This window comes from Miniopterus natalensis, chromosome 2 (genome assembly GCF_054644295.1).
Source record: "Miniopterus natalensis isolate mMinNat1 chromosome 2, mMinNat1.hap1, whole genome shotgun sequence".
NCBI lineage: Eukaryota > Metazoa > Chordata > Mammalia > Chiroptera > Miniopteridae > Miniopterus > Miniopterus natalensis.
This window is the reverse complement of record NC_142082.1, coordinates 37,124,290-37,147,344: the sequence shown is the minus strand read 5'-3', so window position 1 is coordinate 37,147,344 and position 23,055 is coordinate 37,124,290. Positions and strand designations below refer to the sequence as shown.

At 41.3% G+C, this 23,055-nt stretch overlaps 1 protein-coding gene across 5 annotated transcripts in view; it reads left to right on the top strand.

Annotated features, from left to right (window-relative positions):
* MBNL2 (muscleblind like splicing regulator 2) overlaps positions 1–23,055 on the top strand; it is a 147,453-nt gene that overhangs the window by 28,080 nt on the left and 96,318 nt on the right. For 4 of the 5 annotated variants that reach the window (XM_087814267.1, XM_087814266.1, XM_087814263.1 and 1 more), the window contains exon 2: positions 20,556–21,337. In XM_087814267.1, the coding sequence (XP_087670393.1) occupies positions 21,164–21,337 (174 nt within the window). In that variant the 5' untranslated portion in view covers positions 20,556–21,163. Of the gene's footprint in view, positions 1–6,229; positions 6,337–20,555; positions 21,338–23,055 lie in introns of all 5 variants that reach the window. The other variant, XM_087814264.1, reaches the window with a different exon arrangement.

Below are 23,055 nucleotides of genomic sequence, written 5' to 3'. Positions count from 1 at the left end.
GTAAAGTTGAGAGCCAATCAATTCCTTTGTAGTTAACTCTTTTTTGGGCAGAAGAGCTAAATAATTTTAGAAATCTTCCTTTGTCTTGGCAATTGCTAGGATGTTGGTTCTCAGAGCTTTTCATCAGTTTTGCCTAGGCCACGGAAGTCTCTTTGGATCTTTCTCTCAGCTCCCTTTTGAATCTCCCAAGATTTCCTTGCCTCTATCTTTTAATTACTGTTTCTATTTCATTTGTGCTTTTATTTATTTATTCTCTCCAGGGGCATTAATAATTCTTAGGTTGGATCTTTGTTTTCTGACCTCCGTATCTGTCAATAGCTCTCTGATCATTTTAATCTCTTTTCCCTTTTCCTCTGTATTGTGTAAATAAGTCGCAAGTATATTGAGACTCCACCTCATTGGTCCCATTTGGTACACAGAAAGTGCTTTACTTTATAAAATTCAGATTTTAATTCTACTGAAATGTTGATTTCTTCACATTCCTTTCTTATGCCAGCCACTACCACCTTTATTTCTGGCAATCTCTTAACCCCTTTTCAATTCAGTCTATTCTCTTCTCATCTTTCCTTTCCCATTTCATAAGATCATGGAGAAAGGATGAGCTTTCCTGAACTTCATTGAAAACACAATGCAAGATGCGATCTTAATATTTCTTAATTTTTTCAAATGATAAACAGTGAGCTCTCCATCTTGACCCTTGTTTTCAGTTTGCAGAATCTTTCCATTGCTCTTATGCTGGATCTTTGTTGCACATCCAGCTTTTCATTTGTTGTTAGGCTTTTATTCATTCATTCATTCATCATGAATGCAAAGAGATCCATCCAGGCTTGGTTCTTTTAATCCAAGACAGGGCAGAGAAATCTTTATAACTCCTTGCTTGCTGCCTATTGGTAGAATTCTCTCCTCAAATAGTAAGTAGGAGATTCTTTGGTGTAAACTTGATTGAGTTCAGTGGTGCAGCAGCTTCAGTGTGGTGTAGAGTGGATTCTGGTCACGGGTACCCAGCAGGGGTATGTCATCTGTGCTCAGTTTCTTGTCATAGAGATTACTTCTCTCTACCCACCTTTTCCTTTGCTTAGCCTGGATGCCAAGTATACGACTCATCTAAGCCTCCTTGCTGCTGCTATACCCAGTACACAAGGGAGATGAACCAGTGAACTGCTGGTTTTCAGTTTAATGTAGCTACTGGACAAAATTTGGGGGTTTTCAGGAGAACTAGTAGTAGCACAGAGACTAATAACACATGTGACTGATACACTTCCCTTGCTTCTAACACTGCTTAAAACTTTCTTTTTCCATATTTTTTTTATCAGTCCTTAGTTATGTCCCTGGGGATTTTGTGGGGGAAGTTAGATAGCTGCTTGTACTCAAGTTGGCTGTATATCAAGAAGTCAGAAGCTTGTAGTTAACACGTACTGAAGCCATTAAAAATAATTGACCTTTTGTTCTTTGTCTGCATTTTTATTCTTAGTAAGACTTGCATGCCTGTTATCAATGAAAGATTCATCTATATATTTTTTGCCCTTTGTGGAATATCTTTTTAATCAAATCAATATGGAATTTATTTGGGGGAATAGTGAAAGTTGAGTTTATAAGTTGATTTACTCTTTATTTTTCTTATTATTCTAAACAATACATAAGGAATAAGGCATCCTTTCTCCATTGTAGTACTTACTATCTTGGATTCTAAGTTCTTAGGTATCCTGGGATCTCTTTCAAAATACTCTAGTCAATTCCGTTGATTTCTCTCTCTATACCTTCAACAGAAGCAAACTGTTTTGTTGTAAATTAAGAGTAAATATATCCATCTACTAAGGCCAATCCCATATATTGCAATTCTTTTTCAGAAATTTATGTTCTCATCTATTTCTTCTTTCAGATAAATTTCAAAATCATCTTTAAGTTCTCTCCCATACTCATAACAACTTCCTCCAACAAAAAATCCTTTGATCCTTTATTAAAATTGTGTTGAATCTATAAAGTAATTTAGTAAGAACTAATATAGTAAGAAATAATATTTTTAAATGATAAGAATGCTAATCTAGAAATCTCAATTTCATTCCAGTATTAGTTTATATCTTCAGGTAAAGTTTGTTAATTTTTATGTCTGTCTGCATACATTTTCAGCCAGCGTTACTCACAATTGTTTTGTGTTTTATGTAGCTATTATGAATGATCTATTTTTCTATTATGTATTTTCCCTGATTATTGCTAGGGAACAAGAAAACTATTGGTTCCATTTAACTTCATTTAGTTATCTTATTTCTGACAGCTTAACAGAACTCACTTTTTTCTTGTGAGAAATAAATTTAATTCTCTTGAATTTCCTGGGATATAATCATATCATCTGATGATAATGATAACATGTTCTGCTCTTTTCTAATAGTTATGTCATATATTCCTTTTACATATTAATGTATTGGCTGCACTGTTTCTTGACTTTTGAAAATTTTGAACAGCTGATCTTTTGAAAAATTTTCAAAATAAATGATTAGTGACAGAGGTTTCTCTATATTTTATATCCTACTATGAATATGTTTCCCCAGGGAATTTTAAACTAATTATAGCGACCAGAAGTAGATTTTTCATCTTGCTAACTAAAATCTAAGACACTTATGCATCTTATAAATATTAGTTTTATGATATTAAAAACAAAATTTAGACTGACTGTACCTAAGTTTCCTGCTTCACAGAAAGTATAACTTTGATATGTACATTTAAAATAAAAAGAACGATTTATTTACTTTTTCTCTGTCTCATCCATTCACCCATCCACCCATCCATTTATCTACTCAACAAGTATTATTGAACTCTGTGCTTAAAGCAAAGAAATGAAAAAGTCTAGTCCCAACTCTATAGAATTTCGGCCCAGACTTATTGGAGGTGCATAATTCTGTTCACATAATTGTATCAAAAATGTTCATAGCTTAAGTGATATCAAATGAAAAGTTATATACTTATTAAGTTCTTATTACTTTCTAATTACATGTTTGTGTGTTAAAACTTGATCCTCTGAAATAGAAACATCTGTGACATGTGAGTTAAAACAAATACTACTTGTGGATTCTGTTCATTCATTAGCAAAGGCTCTCCTTCACCACCTCTCCAGTTTCTTGTATCCTTATCAAGGTTTCTCAATTAAAGAAAGTTTGGAGTAATATAGGTAAATGCAGGGAAATGAAACATGTTTCAAGTTTACTGGTTTTCACACCATTAAAAAAAATCCATTAGCTGATCTTCCCTTAATAAAATAGCAGTACACAAAAATTTTCTTTTTACAGTAATACCATACTTATTGTAATACTTATAGAAATTATACAGTGTTCTTTGGAAGTTTACATTGTAGAAAATATGCTAGATTTTTCTTAAGAGTTTTCCAATTAAAAATTTTCAAGCATACCAAATTTTGCCTGATAAATGTGGCTAAGAGTCACTTAGATATTAAGATTAAAATATAGCACTGAATAATTTCCAGATTTGTTAATATTTATGATTTGTCTTTGAAAAATAAACTGTAATTCATGCCTAAAAATTTAAAAATGTATATTAATTTTAGTTCTTGAAAGATGATGGAGGATTTTGTTACATTATGATGAAAAAGAAGGCATTTAACAATATTCTAGGAGTAGCTCATAAAAATTAAAAAGTATACATTTTTATTGAATTTTAGAGAGAGAGAGACAATGAGAACATCTATGTGAGAGCAGAACATCGATTGGCTGCCTCCTGCTTGCCTCCTATTGGGGATCGAGCCTGCAACCCAGGCATATGCCCGGACGGGGAATCGAACCAGCAACCTTCTGGTGCATGGGAAGCCACCCAACCAACTGAGCCACACAGGCCAGAGCAGCATGAAAAGTTTTGTTGTAAAAGTATAAATAAAAACAAAAACCAACGTTATTAACTTTCTCTACCACTCTCACACTAACTTACCTTTAAAATGCCCTCTGAAAAGCATTTACCACTTTTTTTTTTTGCATTTACCACTTTTAAAAATATTTCTTTCTGTCTAAACATTTGATTTGAACTTGCATTTTGACTTCTTTGTATCTTAAACCCAGTTTCCCCTTGTTCTACATTTGAATTTAATAGTTGTAGGGATATAAGATGATCTACCATTCTAAATCTGCCTTTTAATTTCTGTATTATCCTAAGTCATAGTGTAAGTTCCTAAGAAAAATAGTGAATTTGATGGATTTCATAGAGCATTTTGACTCTTGTCAAGTGTGAGCAAACACAGCTAAACCCCGATAGATGCTGCTTCTCAGAGGCATGGACAGGCCAGGTGCTCTTGGCTGTCCCTGATATTGTAGTAAACAAGTTGGCATATTAGATTTTCCAGTCCCAAAGGCAACACTAAATCCACAGTATACCCCCATGATCATTTTAGGCGCTGAATGGTCTGGAGAAACATCATTTTCTTCTCTGAGGAAGATTAGTGGTTTAGATGAAATCTTTGGCTTTAATGAACTTGTGTTTCTGCTGCAGAGTAACAAAACTAACCCCAGTGGATTACAGGTATCCCCCTAAAGATCCCTCTCACTACTGGGCAAGAAACATGGTTCCTAGCATGTCTAAGGTAGAACTGGCCCTGGAGACTCTGTCGCTCAGTATTTCTCAAGTTTTTCTTTCCACCCAGGCCTCCTAATAGCAGAGGGGAGAGGAGTTGGTCTCCTTAGGCTTAGTTGGTCTCCTGACAGATGTCTATTTATCTATCTAAAGTCTTCTAAATCTTACCTTCTACTCCATTATATATGTTTGCTTTAATATAAAAAAATTAAAATTAGTTGCCATCAGTGATTTGACTTTCTCTTTTACCCCAACAACTTTTTTTTAAGTAAAATTGATGCTCCCTTAGGCTACACTATGTTTACCTTTGGCCATGTAGCTACTCACACCTGTGTTTGACAACCACTGCTTGGTCCAGCATGTTCTTTTTATGGTTGGGTAAACTGAGGCCTGGAGAGGGCTTGTGACTCACCCCAAATCTCCTGACCAGCATGTGACTGCAGGAACTAACACTCAGCTCTTCTGTCACCCATCCGACTCATTTGCTGACAATTAGGCAATTTGATGGCTCCTGAAGAGCAGTCAAGTGTATTTCAGAGGGCTTTTACTTTGTTTGCTTTTATGCCTTAAAAACGAGAAACGCCCTCTCCTTCTAGAAACTGCCTGTGACCTAATGAGCTGAATGTGTTTTAGATGGAGGATGACGAGAGCTGAGCCAGTTACCATGAAGCATCCACTATGTGCCCCTGGACTAACACGTGCGAGCATAACCCATCTTCTTCCTGACTCTAGGGACCGAAGTGCTTCTCTTTCTGAAGGAAAGCATTGGGGAGGCCTTATGCATCGCTTAAGACAGATAAGAGGGAACCCTTTAAAGTACTGGCTAGGGGTCATGGACCTTTATTATCAGTTTTCTTTGAAAATATTGTAACTACTACTTGAGAAGCTAGATGAAACCTCAGAATGTCTGTCGGCATAAGTTGACGAGGAATTGGTTATAGCAGCTAGAACAGTGAAGAACTCGCAGCCAGGCTTAATGAATATTGGCTGCTGCTGAGTCACTCTTACTGGAAAACGTGATGCAGACAGGGTCATCTCTGCCAGGTGCTGCAGAGGTCATCAGAGCGGCCTTAAGCAAAATCTCCACCATTGGTACCGCAGTTCTCTGCTAAAGTGCGGGAAAGGACCCCAGGAATGAAACGCCTCATACTAGTGCTCTGCCTTCCGTCTTCCAACTTCTTTCATAGACTGCATGTAAGCAGTCTTGGCAACAACCGAGTGTGGTAGGACAATGGAAGCTTCTAGTTGTATGGCTTGATCAAGGGCACATGGCTGTATGTGTCTCTTGATTTGCAGTGGGGATTTAAGTACGCCATCCATTTCTCATCAAAATGCACACTTTTGTTAAAATCCTAAGAAAGTCATTTCAACTAGTACCGAGAAGACTCATTCCAATAAGCAAAATATCATTTGTATCTGTACATAGAGTTGTATGCATTCCATCCCTAGGTAAAAAGAGACCACAGTAGCAAAATAATGCTGTAGATGAAAAAGTATTACCATGTGGTCAAGTTGTTTTTTTCACACGTAGTGTTAATGACAAAACATTTGTTTGGTTACTGGAACCTGCAGAGCGTAAGTAGGCAGCCATGTGACGATCTGCATACCAGAAAAGGCCTCCTCACACTCTCCCTTTTTTCCTCTCATTTTATCTTGTCAGGTTTGGTTTGATTCAAAGCTGTTGGTTCTCTCACAGAAGGAGGTCAGGCCAGTTTGTGGGATAAGCAGCATTAGAAGAGCGATGGAAGTGTGCACGCGGGAACGCAGGTGATAAAATCATTTTGGAAAATAATGAACAAGTAACTTGAGAGCGTGTTGTGAGGGTGGTATCGCAGGTTATGCCAGGTTATTAATTTTCCAACTCAGCAGCATGCCTCTTAAAAAACACTTAAAGGAAAATGGATATGTTTTTGAAAGAAATGCAGTTGGTAGGGGAGAATTAAGGAACTGAGTGGAGTTCGCAGGTCAATAGAGCTGGGAAAGCAAAACTACTTACGTTTAAGTAAGAATTGTATAGTTGAAAAAATATGCAAAACATGTAGTTAAGAGAGCAGGGTTTAGTACATTAAAGGAGATGTCTAAAGATTTCTTGGTTCATCTACGTAATACCAGAGCCCCCCCACCCCCTCCGTTGTTTATTTGTTTCCCTCAAACTGGATGCTTCTTGCAATGGCTCAGTCACCTTCCTGTCAACAAGGAGCACAGCCCCAGGTGTAGGGTGTGGGTGTCAAGTTTTACATTCCGCTCCTCCGTTCACAGTAATTAAGAGAGAGTTGGTCCGTTCCTCAGTTTCCCCTTCCATAAAATGGGAAGAAGCCCATCTGCCACCTCAGAAGTTCCTTGTGCCCAGGAGCGGTTCAGCCCGTGACTGTTCCTTTCCCTTTCCTCCAGTTTCCCTGTTGCACTCAAAGTGGTGACCCACTGTTGCCATGGTGACACAGCACAGGGTAATGTTGCCTAGAAATAATGACAACTGGTGGCAGCAGGGAAGCAGAGCCGAGTGGTGATTAGCCTCTGAGGAGCGCCCCGTCTGCGCAGAAAGGCAACAAAGGAAGCTGTTCTGGGCGTGAGAGGGATTGGAGGGGGAGCTTCATTTAACAAGTCGGGCAAGGATGCGACCTGTGTCCGGCAGCTGGCGACCATGCACCTAATAACCCCGGTATCAGTGCCTTACGTTTTGATAGACTATACACTTGGTTACCAGGTTTATCATTTTTTATTACTCAGCTCCCCGGGTTTTAAGTGCAGTAAATATTTGTTGTTGATTTCGACTCTAGCCGTTAGCTCAGTTTCCTGAAAGATATGAGGAATTGTTGACTCAGACTCATTTCTGTAGCCTGCTTTGTCCTCGGGGCTTGCGTCATTCCCTGTCAATGGCGATTAGGAAAGTATGGCAGGAAATTGATTTTTTTAAAACTTCCAGGGTGACTGAAATGACAACAAAATGGAAACCCTGTTTTAATAGGCTGATGTCTCCCTGATCCTGAATTCCTGGGTTCTACTTTTCTGCCAAAGTCTAATGGTGCTCTGTAGGGAATTTTTTTATTTTGTTAAGTGTTAATGAAATACCATCACCTGCATGTCTGGCCCTGTTGGTGTCTTTCCCACAGTGTTCAAGCAAACAAGTAGCATTCTGCATCCTTCTGGGGTCTCTCAACCCTTGGAACATCCAATCCACATACCCCATAATTGGTTCCACGCCAGCATAATTGTGTTCTGCGAAGTTAGTGGGGTGAGGTTTTTCCTAGCAGAACCTCTCTGGGATGTAGTCAACAGCTGGATTACAAATCTTAAGAAGATGGAGACCTAGCTATAGCCACTGCCTCGGGACCAGGCAGAAGACTGCTCTCTCTGGTCTGCCTGCAGAGATGCATTAACCCCACAGGGTGAGCATGTTGAAGGTCCGTGTGGCTCAGACATTGGGCCTTCCCTTGCTAGAGAGTACCAGGACCAGGGATGGGGCCTCTTGGAGCCCAGGCTTATCGAGGAAGATGCTCACACCCACTCTCAGCAAGCTGTTCTGCTGGCATCCTTCCGGATCCAGTATTGCTGCTTTTCAGAAAGTTCGAGACCCTGAAACCACAGCCATTCCCACCACCATACCACAAGGATGGGCTTAGGGGGTGTTGATGAGCTCTTGGTGCACAGTAGCATGCTATGTGCTATTGTAGTGGGAGAGAAAATGTAAAGAAGAAGAATTAAACTTCTGGGATACCAAGACCCTAGATCTGTGTCCTTGTTACCAGCCTGGGGACTTAAGAATCCAACACCTGCTCCTTCCTGGATGCTGAGTGCAGAACCCTGCCACGTCTCCACCCCACCTGGATTCCACTCAGTTCTAGACTCTGGAATAAGAACACAATGGGCTCCCCAGATGCCTCCCCTACCCCCATACAGATGCTCCTGTTAGATCCCACAGCTCAAACGTCTGCTAACAAATCTAGGCCAAACCCAGAGCTGATAAGATTTCCAGAAGAGTTCCTAAAAATACATTTTCTCCTTAAATCAGCCTTGCCAATCACTGTACAGTTACAGAAATGTAAGGGCAAAAGTGCCCTTAGAAGCTGTTGTACCCCCTCTCTTCTAAAGCTAAGAAATCAAAGTCCCCGAGTACTGAAAGAATAGCAAGAATAACAGTGGTTGAGAAACATTTTAAATCACATGAAGACGGAACAAGGCAAACCGTGAAGGCAGGAAGAAACTATGAGCCGTGTAGTATATTCACTCACTTACGTGTCCATTCATCTGTCCACTCACTCAGTAAATATTTACTGGGTGCCTATTATGTCCTAAAGTTTTGCTGTTGCGCTGGATGCCCGGGATGCAGACCCTGCCGTCACAGATATTACATTATGGTTGGAGGAGAAAAATGATAAGTAAATATGTGAGTGTCAACGAATGATAAGGACTTTGTAGGGAAATAAAGCAGGGTGAGCCAGAGTGAGGAGGTGGGACTGATGCAATATTGCATCAGGAAAGGCCTCCCCATGGGCTGCCATCTGAGCCTGTGACTATCTGGGAGAAGCTCATTCTTAGCAGAGGGGACAGTAAGGTCAAATCCCTGAGGCAGACACAGTCTGGCTGCTCAAGAACCAGCCCAAAGCAAGGTGGCTAAAGGGGGGTGAGGGAGGAGAAAGGAGGTCAGGGAAGGTGTGGGGCCAATCATGGAGGTCAGTGCGGGCTATCGTAAGGCTCTTGGCCTTCACACTCAGGAGTTGGGGGCCGTTGGAAGTACCTGGGCAGAGAAGTGATATGATCTGATTACACCTCCAAAGGATCTCTCAATATAATGTATTGAGATGGGACTGCAGGGGGCAAGAGCAGCAGCAGGAGAGACGGGTTTAGGGTGTTACCGGGTGAGATAATGGTGGTTTAAAATGCAGGTGGCAGCAGTGTAGGTGGTGGGAAGGGGTTTGATTCTGGATCTGTTAGAAAAATAGAGCTAATGGAATTTCCTAATGGATCAGATGTAGGCTACCAAAGAGAAGGAAGGAGGTGACAGGGACAGAGAAAGGATTCCAACTTGGGAGTCATCACAGTCTAGTGGGTTTTAAGCCATAAAACTGGAGGAAAGACTGGTGAGACAGCAGCCTGGTGGATTTTGTGTCCTAGCCCTTCCCTCCCCGCTCCACATTCACCATCCACAGATGTGCTGGCTGCCTCCTCTAATTAACACTGGCCACCAGGCAGAAGCTCTGATCTCACTCATCTTTATTACCTTCCACCTCAGAAACATTATGTCAATGGTTCTCAATAAATGTGTGTTCCAAGCTAGTACCTGGGGCCTTTCTTGCCATTAAAGATGCTAACCCCGGGTTAGTCCCGCCACCCCAGGAACCTGTCGGCCGGCTCTACAGACACCGAGACTGCATCTCTTACGGCACCTTCTGAGCAGCTGCCCATTCCCATCTAAGGAAGCCGCTGGCTCTTCGCTCATTTGCAAAGCACATGTGATTATTACGCGCTGAGCCCACGACCGACCCAGTCCCTCTTGGTCAGGGATACTAGCCATGCCCACTTCTGAGCTCACGCACACCTGCCACATGCACACACTAAGGTACTTTATGATACACTTAGAAACAATTGTGTGATAACAGATACCATTTCCACAAGGAGAGAACAGTGCTCCCCCTCCCCTCCTCACCCCCAGTCGCCTTCCCCTGTGCTCTTGTTGTAACTCAGGCCTCTTTGTTATTTTTAATGGTCCCATCTCTAAGGCCTTGACCTTTGAAATTGGCAGCGTTCTTTGCTCTGCCCCTGTCCTCAGCTTGCAGAGGGTGGACAGAGAAAGCCAGGAAACCATAGTTGCTCATTTCAGAATAAGGCCATGAAATCTCGCTGAGGTCGGGCCTCCTGGGCCACTCGACATTGCCTGGCTTTCTCGCTCATTCCCATCTTCGACTGCCAAGAGGGACCATCCTCAACCCGGGAGTTCTCTGTAAGCCCCCAGCCCCACCTCTGCCTCTCTCAGCCAGTGGAACGTCCACCTGATGAGATAGTTGGGGCCCCAAGTCCGAAGCTGCCTCATTTCACCTTCCTGCTCTGCTACTGAAAATCAGGCTGTCTCCCTCGCCTCCCGCCTTCTCTCAGCCCCGTGTCTGACACTGAGCATTTTCTTTCTTGCCGAGGCCGTGAACAAGGAGAGAGGAGGTCAGTGGCCTTGTCCTTCCCTTTCCTGTGGGTGCCGCCTCTGGTCCGTCCCAGCTGTCAGGCCCACACGGCCATCCCGCCATCTGCCCAAGCTCCCGTTGTGTTTCTCTCCTTCCATTCGGAAGAGAAAGGAAAGGCAGGCGGTGTGATGGGAGAAGGGAGCACTCGCCCGCTCTCCTGGGTGGTTCCCATGGTCCATCCTTCAACTCCGAGAGCAGCCCTCAAGTTCAAGAGGGTCGCCTCCCCAGGAATGCACAGGGAATCTGTGCTCATCTGGCCACTAAGCTCAAAGAGCTCAGAACGGTCCTCTCTGCTACATGGTCCTCTTGCACCAAGTACCCCCAAGAGCTCCGGGTGCACCCCTCCCCCTGCAGCTATGAGCTACAGAGATTGCCACATGGAAGGCCAGCCGTGCCCGCATGGTTATGACATCCAGCCACTCCTAATTGTCCACCGTCCACATGCCACTGGTCTCCTGTGGCAGTGGGCTTTTTTGTTGGCTACTCCCTCCCCCTTGGAACTCCGTAAACTTCACTCCTGCCACCCTTAATGTTGCAATAGTTAGAGGATCTTTTGTCTCTCATTCTTTTTCTGTGGTTTCACTTGCCCTTCTTTTTCTGTCACCTCTAAACAAGCGTCCTTGACTGTTCAAGTCATTCTCTTTTTTCTCCTAGACATAAACACAGATATAGGTATAGATATAAAAATCTCATTATGTCCTTCTTTCTCTCGCACTCACGTTTGCCATTCTGTGGTTTTAGCTGTGTAGCCGTGACCACGACCTCTATGTCCCCATTTCCAACTGGCTTCCCCTTCCTGACGTCCTTCCTCCTGGGCAGAGCATCAGTACCTTTCTGCACACACAGGGTCCAAATTCTGAAGTGCTCTTTGAGTGATCGCTTCCCTGCTTTCCACATTCCCGGTCCTTAGAGATTATTCGTTTTTAATGAATTTATCCCAGCCATGATCTGGAATAGCCTTCTGCTTCCCACCACAGCACTATAATTTCAGCCGGGATTATTCCTTTTTGCCTAACCATTGCTAAACTTTCTAACCAACTTCGCCACCTGTGAGCTCTTCTAATTCTAGTGTATCCTTGGTGATGCTACCAAAGAGAGCTTTCTCCAGTTGCGGTCTTGTCTATATCTCTCTGGTGCTCCCCAATATCTACCGTACTAGTGACCCTCATATTTTATACCCGTCTACTTAAGTCAGACTTACATAGACTAAGACCCTACAGCACCATTATCAATGGGAACAGTATCACCTCCTATAGAAAACTCTGGAAATTTAAAGGAGCATTTTCCCCATTGTCCAAATGACTGGGAGCATCTCTGGAATGTGATACAACTTTCGGTGGATATGATGCCCTCAAAGTTAAGAACCCACTTGTATCTCATGATCTTTGAGTGTCCTGCTGGACATTCACATCGATAAAAATCCTGTTCATAATGATCTGGGTTAAGATCTTAACTCTGTTTTATATATTGTACAATGTGGGTTTTAAAAATATTTATTTTGCATTTTTTGGACAGTCTTAATATAACTCAACTTTTCAAGAATGCCACAATTGTGTAAATTGAGGCAAAATTATTCTTTAACTTGTTAGAGCTCTTAACAGAAATTGTTCAGCATTTTGAAAAGCCATATCACTTATCATGCCTACGCCGGCCTGCATTTGTGCCTGTCCTGTTCAAAATAAGCTACATATATATGGGTGTGAGTATCTGACCACTTCATTCTGTCTTCTAGCATACTTGTGCCTGAATATTGAAATTTCAAAACACACATTATTTATTTTCAAAAAGTTATTTCCTTTGATATCTTAGTTATATTTCAATTATGGCAATATATTGAATTTTTAAAAAATGTGTGCATGTTGTCTACATTATTTGTTATTTTCATTTAGTGGTCATAAAGTTATGTTACAAAAATCTTGTCCAAAAAAGGGATATTAGCATTTGTAGGTGTACAGGCAGATGAAAGAGCTAGTCGGCTGGTGGTAACGGAAGAGCGAGAGAAGGGAAAAGGTCAGCTGAAAGCAGGCCTGTCCACCAGAGGCTGTGGCCGGGGAAGGAAATGGAAGTTCTGACAAAGACTTCTCTGGGAATTCAGGGCTAGACTGCAGCCTGCAGCTCGATAATCGCTCTCTGACTGCAGCCTCTGGGCCCTGGATGTCCAGGAAACCGGTAAGTGCTGTCAGTCTTAAATGGTATCTAATACGATTGCTTTGATTCTAATAAGAGCAGCTCCTAACTGAATTATAAATGTTTACATAAAAAACACAGATGCAGGGGGAAACATAATTTGAATACAAATATGTGTTGAATATATTATATCTGGCTGTAGTTTCAGGATTATATTTAGACATTTCTCCTCTTCTAACTGAAGATGGGATTTCTTTCTCTGCTCATTCCTGCAAATCGCCAAGAAAATGGACTGGAAAATTTCATGTGTTAACAGGAGACCTGATTTTATGAATTTTTCACTTGTGCTTTAAGATACAAGATACAAGGAAAAAAATTTAGTTGGGAATTCCTCCTTTTATCGCTGTTGTCATGGACATGGACTTATCTGACTCAGCATGTGACCTTGGGTATCCCGGCTTATTTCCCCTGTGGGAATGTATTGGAAACTATGATCAAATGCGATGCAAAATGAAAACATCATTGTTAGCCATGGTTGTTTCCCAGCCTAGGACGAATGTGGGTTTGGAATGAACCTTAGAAGAGCAACTATAAAAGGCTTGTATAACAAATACTCTAGGAAGGCCTTCACAGAAAGGACCCTTCTACTTTCTTCTATGTACACTTGATTTACTTTACAGAAATTTAAAACTTTCAGTGAGTAGAAGTTATTTCCACCTGTTTTTTTTTCTTTGTGTGTGTGTGTGTGTGTGTATACACATAGATGTAAGGATGCCTTATCCAAGGTTGATAAGGGTTAGATACCACTCAGAGAGTACTTATATGACTAGATATATTTTGGTTGCAGTACATGTATTTATTGCTTAGGTATTTTTTAATCCCCCTTAATTCCGAAGAGAGAAACTGAAGTTCAGAGAGCTTACATTGTGACATCACACAGCTATTCAGGGGAGAAAGGTGACTAGAATCAGAGTATAAAAAGTGGTTCTTACCCCTAAACTCTGCAGAAGTTTCAAAGAACCATTATATTTATATGTTCAATAAATTAAAAAAGAAACCCATTTAAAGGCATTTAGGGAAAATAATCTTTTTAAGGACAATCACTTTTGCTGCCCCCTTCACGTTTTCTTTGACAAGTCAATTAGGTTCTTTATTTCTTTCCAAGTGGGACCTTTCTCGTTTCTGTATTTTTATTGGCCCGTTGGGCTTCCCAGACGGAAGACCCGGTGAGGGACCTCTTCTCAGTGGCTGTGATTACAGGGCAGGATTACACCCACTCTTGGAGGTCAAGTGGCTCTCAGCCCAGTCCTCCAGCGGCGGCTCCTCTAGGTCCCTCTCCAGCCCAGGCGTCTGCATCTGATAGGCGCAGGATGCGGCGGAGTCATTCATTGATCAAGGGAAAGAGCACGTTGAGAGCTATTTCAATATAACTTCCAGAAATAGAGGTGGGATGCTCAAACATGAAACCACTCACAGGAAGGAAAAATCATTTTGAAAGAAGTATATTTTAAGAACTTTAAAATCAAAGATAAGAAACACAACGATTCTCAAAATTAGAAATAGGAAACCCAAGGAGACATAGCTTCTTTATTATAATTAGATTTATGCAAAATAAAATTAAAGGCAACCCATAAATTACTTAATGGATAATGAGTCCTTGACTGTCTGACTCAGAAATCAGTTTGTTTTGCAAGGATCCTTTAATCAGCTCCCTAGGAGGCCGATGTCTGGCAGACAGCTAAAATACCATAGATGACCGAGAGTAAACTAGAGGAGCTGTGTGCTGCAGAGCTATTTTCCTTAAGGCTGTCTTAAATTTTGAACAATCTCAGTCTCAAGATCGGACATGATTGATGTTTTCCCCTTCAAAAATGTACAAACTAGCTACAAAGCGTTGGCAAGGCAAGGACACCTGGGGTCCATAGCCCGGGCTTGTCTGAGAGGTGTGGATTGAAGGGAGGTGGCCTCCTCGGCTGCAGAATGAAAGGCCATGCTTTCCAGACTCCCTCCGCCGCACCATCACATTCCTTTATACAGTCAAATGTCACAGATTTCTGAAAATCTAACACCTAGACCAGTTTTTAATATATTTTGAAAAATGAAGTGTCGTGTAAGTAAAGGCCCTAAAAATAGCCTGGGATTGATTATTTTGTAAAGTTGAATGGCGAGTCCTTTGGCATTTCAGCAAATACAAGAGCCTTGTTTCTTTAGCCTTGAACTTCAGTCTTGCCTTTCCTTTGAAGATGACTCGCACAGTGAGCCTTGATATTTGTTATATCTGGTGTTGTCCGGCGAGGGTGGGTGCTACGGAGCAGCCCCTCTGAAAAGACTTCTAGCGGTAAGGGACTGAGGACGGAGCTGTGGGCCACCAAGGACCACTAGGCCCCTAGGACAGTCCTCTCTCAGACAAGGGTCCTATAAACAAAGCCCCATCCACCCCCACCAAAGGCCTGAACAAAGTCTACAGGCTATGGGTTAGTCTGTATTTTTCATTCTCATAGAATGAGGTCTTATCTGGGACAGATCTCTCAGGTGTTTTCTGTTTAGTCTAGTCTAGTTTTGTTTTGTTTTGTTTTTATTGATCAGAAACATAGCCCCTGGGAGAAGCCCCCAGCCAGCCTTCCTGTAATTGTTTCTGTGAGAATCAGTGAACCTAAGACCCCGTGATTAACTCGGGGCAGACACCTTCGTTCCCTCAGCAGCCAGCAGGATGCCTGGCACACAGGAGGGTGGCAAGAAATGCTTACTACAGTGGTTCTCAGACTTGAGCTTGCTTCAGAGTCACGCCCTGGAGAGCTTGTTAAAACAGATGGCTGGGCCCCACCCCCAGGGGTTCCTATTCGGGACCTCTGGGCTGGGACCTGAGAATCTGTACTTCTAACAAGCTCCCAGGAACAGCTGCTGCTGCCGGCCCAGGTAAACACTTTGAGATTCACTGGGCTGAGGATTCTACGTTTTGAAGTTCAAATAATTTATCCCTGGGAGAGCTCCTTACCCCTACCCCTAACCTACTTGGCAGCAACAGGGTAAGCCAGTAGCACCTGCTGGAATTTTCCTAGGGCAATACTGAAATCCCCTATTTGAAGCCTGTGCCTTTAGATTAGACTTTGGTCCATATTAAAATGCAAATGCTCGTCGGGGGAGGCTCGGGAGTTCCTATGACAAACACTTGTTGAGCGTACTCTACATACCAGCCACTAAACTGAGCTCTGGAGATTTGAAAATCAAGGCATACAGTCCTTGTGAATTAGGTAATAATGATATCTACTTAAAGGTAATTACCACACAGTGTTGAAAGATGACCCATTGAGTGGTCATCAAAAGGGGGGATGACGGAGATCAGGCAGGGGCACCACTCTGGGGTGCAGGGTTGGTAACGCCTTGGCAGCCCGGTGACTCAGCCCAACCTTCCGGGGAAAGATCATCGCCTCCTCCATGAGGGGGCTTAGAAAGGCGGGGGGGGGCACATGAGGCTGCTGAATGCCTGAAGACGATGAGGGAAGCGAAAACCCACAGAGACAAGGCCGGAGAAAGAACTGGGAACAACTACTTCAAAATTCTACCTGAGCTCTGCACTGGAAGGAGCTAATTGGAGTGGGATTGACTGGGATGCCGGCACTAAAACTGAGGCATAAGTCAAAAAGAAGTGAGAAAATGTGAGCAGGAGACCCTGCTTCCAGTGCAGTCCAGAAACTTCTAGGAACGGTGGATGGGGCCTTGCATGTAATCAGGGCCAGTGCTGGCATATATGGGACCTTTGTGAGAATTAGAAATATATCTGTATCCATACAGATACATTTTAACAGGGGCCGCTCTGGGCGATGAACTAGAAAATACTGCTCATCCTCCCCCACTCACCCAGCGCGCTGGGGAATGTACTCAGTGGCTGGGTTTCCACCAAGCCCTCAAACCAAGAAGGCTCTCTGTCAATGCTACCAGGGTATTTGGGCTACACATCACACCCAGGGTGACTGCTTGGGCCCTAAAAGTATTTCGTTCATTTCTGGGTTAGTAGAAGCCAGAGAAAGAAAGCAGGCTTCAGGCCTTTGTAGTAATATTGTGGGTTTTGTACTTGGAGAAACTTTTCTGTGGGTTCCCTTTGGCTGCAGAATAAGACGGTCTGGGAAATGAGGGATGCTCCAGATAAGAGGCCCCAAGTGGACAATGCAGGCAGCTCTTTGATCTCTGAGGCACTGTCCTGCTTTCAGAATCTATGGCTGGAGCAGGCCCACCCCAAGCACAGTCCTGGCCATTGATATGGAACTACTGCAGAGAGAGGAAACCTGAAAGTGGATTTATTCCAGTAAATATTTATAGAGCAACTCCTCCTTTCATCACCTTGCATTTGGATAGCACTTTACTGCTCACAAAGTATTTTTACGTTTCCTCTCTAATCTGTCCTTTGTGGTAGCAACCTTGGAATGTAGGCAGGAACTATTATCAACATTTTACCGATGAAGAAACTGGATCTCAGAGAAATGGATTTACCCAAGGTCATATGAAGGATCCTTGGCAAAATGAGGTCTAGAAATACTGGCTCTTAGGACAGGGTACTTTCCACCAACCCAGAGAATTCTATGTTGGCTGAAAGAAGAAATGCAAAAACCCCTAAGACTGCCACCAACAGAAATACATGAGCTACATAGATAATTCTGAACTTTGAGGTGCTAAAAAGAAACAAGTGAATTTAATTTTAATAATATTTATTGTAATTTGTTAAAAATACTATCAATTCACCACGTAGCAATTGTAAAATAATATTAATGAGATGTTTTTACATTCTTTTTTTCATACTGAGTCGTTGAAATTACTGTGTATATTTTCCACCTCTCAACTTGGGTGCTGAATTTTGATTGGAAATACTTGATCTGCATTTAGATTTCATGAAATTTACAACTGAAGAGTAGATTCATGTACTCAAGTTGGTCCAAGAACACTTAAAACTTTTCCAATAACTAAACTGAGGATCAGCCTTAAGTTAACTTTACATTAATTAAGAATATATAAAATTTTTAAATTTAGTTCCTCTGTGGCAGTGGCCATATTTCAAGTGCTCAATGGCCACATGTGGCTAGTGGCTTCTGTTTTGGCGAGTAAAACCCTAACATTTAACCCTTCCTCCTGGGAACCTGCAAGCTGGTAGATCCAAGATGTATTTTGGTCTATGGGTTAGCATAGTTTAATCTCGTCCTGTGATGACCATGTTAAAAGTTGGTCTTCTCCGTCCTTAGCCATCACTGCCCATCTCCTTTGGTGGCCTCTCCTTACTCAATTCAAACTTGCTCTCTCTTCCCCGTTCCCACAGCTGCCTGCCTATAGCCACTCCAGGAGATGGAGGTTATGGCCCAACAGAGGTGGTGTCTTTGATAACAGTAGCTCTATAACCTTTAGGCTGGAAACGGAGAACAGTCTGGGAGAGAGAGTAGACTTATGGGAGGTTAGGATAGCAATATATTTAGGTGCGATGTGATGCACCTTCCTTTCTTTCTGCAACATCTTTGACATACACAGGACTCTGGCCATCAGAAAGCTTCGCTCCTCTGCTTTTAAAAGCAAGTTCATCGTGATAAAGTCTCACCATCTAAATTCTGGTTGGATGTTCATGGTAACTAGAAATGGTCGTCTGTTTCTTCCCCCCCCCCCCCCTCCAAATTGCCTTGTTATCTAAAAGTGTGAGCAAAAGTGGACCCCATTCATGGGACTGGGTTGAGGGCATTGCTCCTGTTTTAGGGACAGCTGAGTAGTTATTCATTTGCCATCTATGAATAAATATATGTTAGCCTGTTTCTTTTCCTACATAGGAAGCCTTGGCAAAGACCATGCTGCTGCCTTTGAGAGCGAACCTCTCCTGAATCTTTGTTGTCCTGTAACTCCATTGGACCTTGGTCCGTAGGATTCAGCGACTCCATAGATATTTGCAAATATAAATGAAAAGTGTTTAAGCCATCATTTAAAATGTCCTTATTGTTAGTGCCTCGGCTCCACTGAACGCACAGGCAGAAATGCTTCCTTTCCCTCGCTTCCCTCATCCTTTGTTCTCCACGGGGGTTAGGGGTGGGGGTTGAGGTAATGAGGGTGCAGGTCCAGGCTGGTCTGTGAAACTTGACCTAGAGTAAATTTGGTTATTAAACTCATCTTCTTAAATGCCCTAAGTTAAGCTATTTGATGTTAGCTGCTGGGAACACAATGCTGCCAAACAGACAAGCAGGAGCCTGCCTGTCCCCTCAAATATTTTACAATGGAAGTCAGGTATGTGTCATAGCTTTCAAGGTTGCCAATTTCCTTAAATGCACATCCAATTAAAACGCATTCGAACACTTCTACTAATAAGTAGAAGAAGTATTGGGATGAAGTAGCACTTCCCACTCATCCCAAGAGATGTCCTGCTGAATAAATGTTCTGTGTTCAGGTAGCTTGAGAGACACCATTGCCTCTCTCCCCCTGTTAGAGACTCATTCAAGGCCAGAAAAATAGCCCTATTGCATGGAAGCCTGTTCAGGTTGGTTTACCTGGAGTTAATTAAACTTAATTGATTGTGGGACCTACTTTTTTAAGGAGCATTTGCAAACCACTTAAGAATTATTGTTCTCTGAACTTATTTGGAACATGCCAGTTTTAAATAATGTACTTCCAGTCTCCATTAAATTCTTAGTTACACATTTTTTTAGAAGAACACCAAGGCTAAGCAAGCACTTAAGGGTGCTTAGGGCATATGCAATTTATGAAAATCATCAACTTCTGGTATTTAGTCCTTTATTCATGCTTGACCCAGTCATGTTAAATCATTAATGTTTGCATAATTTCATAATCCTTGACAATAGTAAAAGAAATGAAATCGGCTGATTTTAGAAATCTGAATTTACTAATTATATCTTTGTTGTAGATATTTAATTCCAGCATTCCACAGAACAGAGCATTTTTAGATTGCGACTCCATTGAAGTCTAAACCGAACTAACCTAAAACTAACTGGCATTCACTTAGTCAGTGAGTCAATCATCAGTTAAATCGGTCAATAAATATTTTTGGAGGACCTAATAGCCATGAACCAAGGCACTGGGGATACAGAATTGGAAAGTACAAATAGTCCTGTTCTCCGAGTGCTTACAGCATAGAGAGGGATACTAATATTAAGGAAGTAGTAAAGGGAGACAGAAAAGTATAAGAGATATGAGTAAGTATCAGGAAGCTTCTACCTACTCATCTCCAAGTTCAAGTCTCTGTAAATTAGAAAGAATATAAAGAATAAGGAGCCCACGCTTCACCCAAAATGGTAATATCCTTGTTATATAGGAGAGACTCATCCCAAATAATTGTTTATAGCAGTTTCAACGATAAAATCAATGGGCCAAATGTGAGATTAATTGGAAGCCACAGTTCTCTTACACTGTTTTGGCGATTAAGTGCGTTAGATTGAATTGTTTCAGAATGCCTAATTATTGTGTCTGCCACTCTCATCTCTGTGAGTCATTCCTAACTTTTGGGCTGCTGCCTAGATCATTTCTGCAATGCGGTTGCAGTTGTGTATTTTTTATTTTTCTCTCTTCTTTATTTTAATGCATAGCTTTTCTCACTATACTCAGAGCTCTCAGTTGCATTTTTGTAAATCCTAGATAAGAGCTAAAGAGTTTGTTCAAGTGTTGATTCCATTGAGTTTGGGTGTAAGCTGATATTTCATTGGTGTTTTGCAGGTTCATGATTTGAAAGTGCGTGTGTGGAGTCACTTTTGCTGGAAACTGCAGCCCGGGAGCTCTCGTTGTGTTTTCAAGTCTTGTTTTTTTTGTCAAATACACGTTACGCTGACCTTACGAGTGGATGAAGATACCTCAATTGTCTGACTTTACCAACTGCTTGATTTCAGAGTTTAAAAGGGTGGGAGGAAACGGAAACCCTGCTAAGATCTGAACATCTAAGTGGTTTATTTTTCAGCATCGTCGATAGCTGTGAGCTTCAGAACTATATATATTCTCCCAAGGAGTGCCATGGTCTCGAAGTCACTTTATTAAACACAGTTGTGTCTGCAAAACGGTCAGGAGCCTTGGACACTCACAGCCAGAGATGACACTGAGCATGCTTTTACTTCGGCCGGCAGTCTTCAGGTGGGGCACATTGATGGATGAGTGACTGCCCGCCAATACAGTCCCTTCTCTGTTCCTTGGGTTGGACTTCATCAAGCAATTTATCACCTACCTTCAGACTTACATGTGGGGTTTTTCACAACAATAGTTTGGGATCATTGGAACTTGGATTGATTTCATCATTCAAGAGGAACTAACAGAATCCAAATTACTCTATCGCCATGGCTTTGAATGTTGCCCCAGTCAGAGATACAAAGTGGCTGACGTTAGAAGTCTGCAGACAGTTCCAAAGAGGAACGTGCTCTCGCTCCGACGAGGAATGCAAATTTGCTCACCCCCCCAAAAGTTGCCAGGTTGAAAATGGAAGGGTAATCGCCTGCTTTGATTCCCTAAAGGTAAGCTAATGCATTTTATGTGTCATAGCAATGTCCACATTGGACTTTCGAATGCAGTGTTTTTCACTGTACGTTTACAGAAGTTGAACAATTGTTTTTAGATTCTGTTTCTTGTTTGTGTTGCTATTGGGAGATTTTCAGTCAGGTTTTTTCTTTTTTTTTTTCATATCAGGCATATATATATTTTTTACAGATCCACATTTAAATTAAAAATACATGATGCTATATTTTTGGTCTGGCATGACATTCATGTACCCAAGAGTTTTAAGTCAAAGTCTGGCTTGTGACTACTAAAGATAAATATTTCATTAATGTTTGATATTCTGGAGGTTATATAAAGGTAAAGAAATTGAATGTGTCACTTTTGTGTGCCAGTTATCTGAATTTTCTACTCTTGTGGCTTTCTTTCTTGGCTTCCTAAAATACTTCTAAATATGGTTTCCATTCTTTTTGACAATTCAACATGGCTAATGAATTATCAAGTACACCCTCAGTGCTTCTTGAGAACCTACTATGTGAAAGTTAGCACATAACACATCACAGAAAAAATGTGATTCAAGATGGCATCCTTGATGAGCTCACTGTCTGGTAGTGAGCTCATCAGCAAGTAACTATAATGCAGGCAGAATGGGGCACATGCCTTAAGGTAGGAATAGAGAGATGACTTCTGCACGGGTCTGTAGAAGACAGAGCTGGCTTCCAGCTGACTGTTTCAAGAAATGTTTTTGGAGGCTATGGCACCTGAGCTGCATACTGAGTTGGGTGGAGTTTGGACTTGAAGAAATGGGAGAATAATAATAAAAAATCTAATTGGAGGAAATGGGGAGACTTAGCTCATAATTCTTTGAGATTTATTTTGCCCTAAAATTATGGGTTCTATGAATCCCAAATTATCTAAGACAGTCCTAACATTATCATGATATTGTTTACAATGGAGATGAGTAAGATATACAGCTAAAAAAGAGCTTAATGTTTATATCTCTATACAACTTTATTTAAATAAGCTTACCAAACAGTAAAAAACAAAAAATGTTGATTCGTGCTCTTCATATATGATTTGGGAAATTACTGTGCTGTGAGTTTGCAAAATAGTGACCTTAGTCTATTCTTGGGTATTGAAGGGACTAAATTTTTGGGGGAAAATTTCATCTTAAAGTAAAAATATATGTCTTATAAGACTTTAAGTCATATATTTAAGTATGTGTTAAAGGGAAAATTTGTCTGTGCACTAAAAAAAGAAGACTACATTGATAGCCCAGCAGAAGTCTTTTAAGGGTTAAAATTTTTAAAAATAGATATACTATTTACTTCACTAACTACCCCTATTTTATTCCTTTTTTATCATTAAAAATATTAGATTATACTTTAAAATTATGAATCATCTTGTCTACACAGAAATGAATAGATGGCAAATTACAATTCATATAAACTATAACAGTATAAGCAATTCTTATATTAGTTTTTATTTTGCTTTTATAATCAAAAAAGTAAACTAAGTATGTATTTGCTTCTGTGATTATCACTAATAGAAACAGTGTGGATTAAAAACTAGGTCATAGAACTTCCAGATACCAAAACAGTTCAGAGAAGGGAAATTCACTTTCCAGGTCATCCCTAATTCCTTCATTTTATTAATGCAAGCCTTCTCTGGTTAGATATTAACTATTAAACTATCATTTTAACTAGTTTCTTAAAATTTCTAATTTTTAAAATTAGTT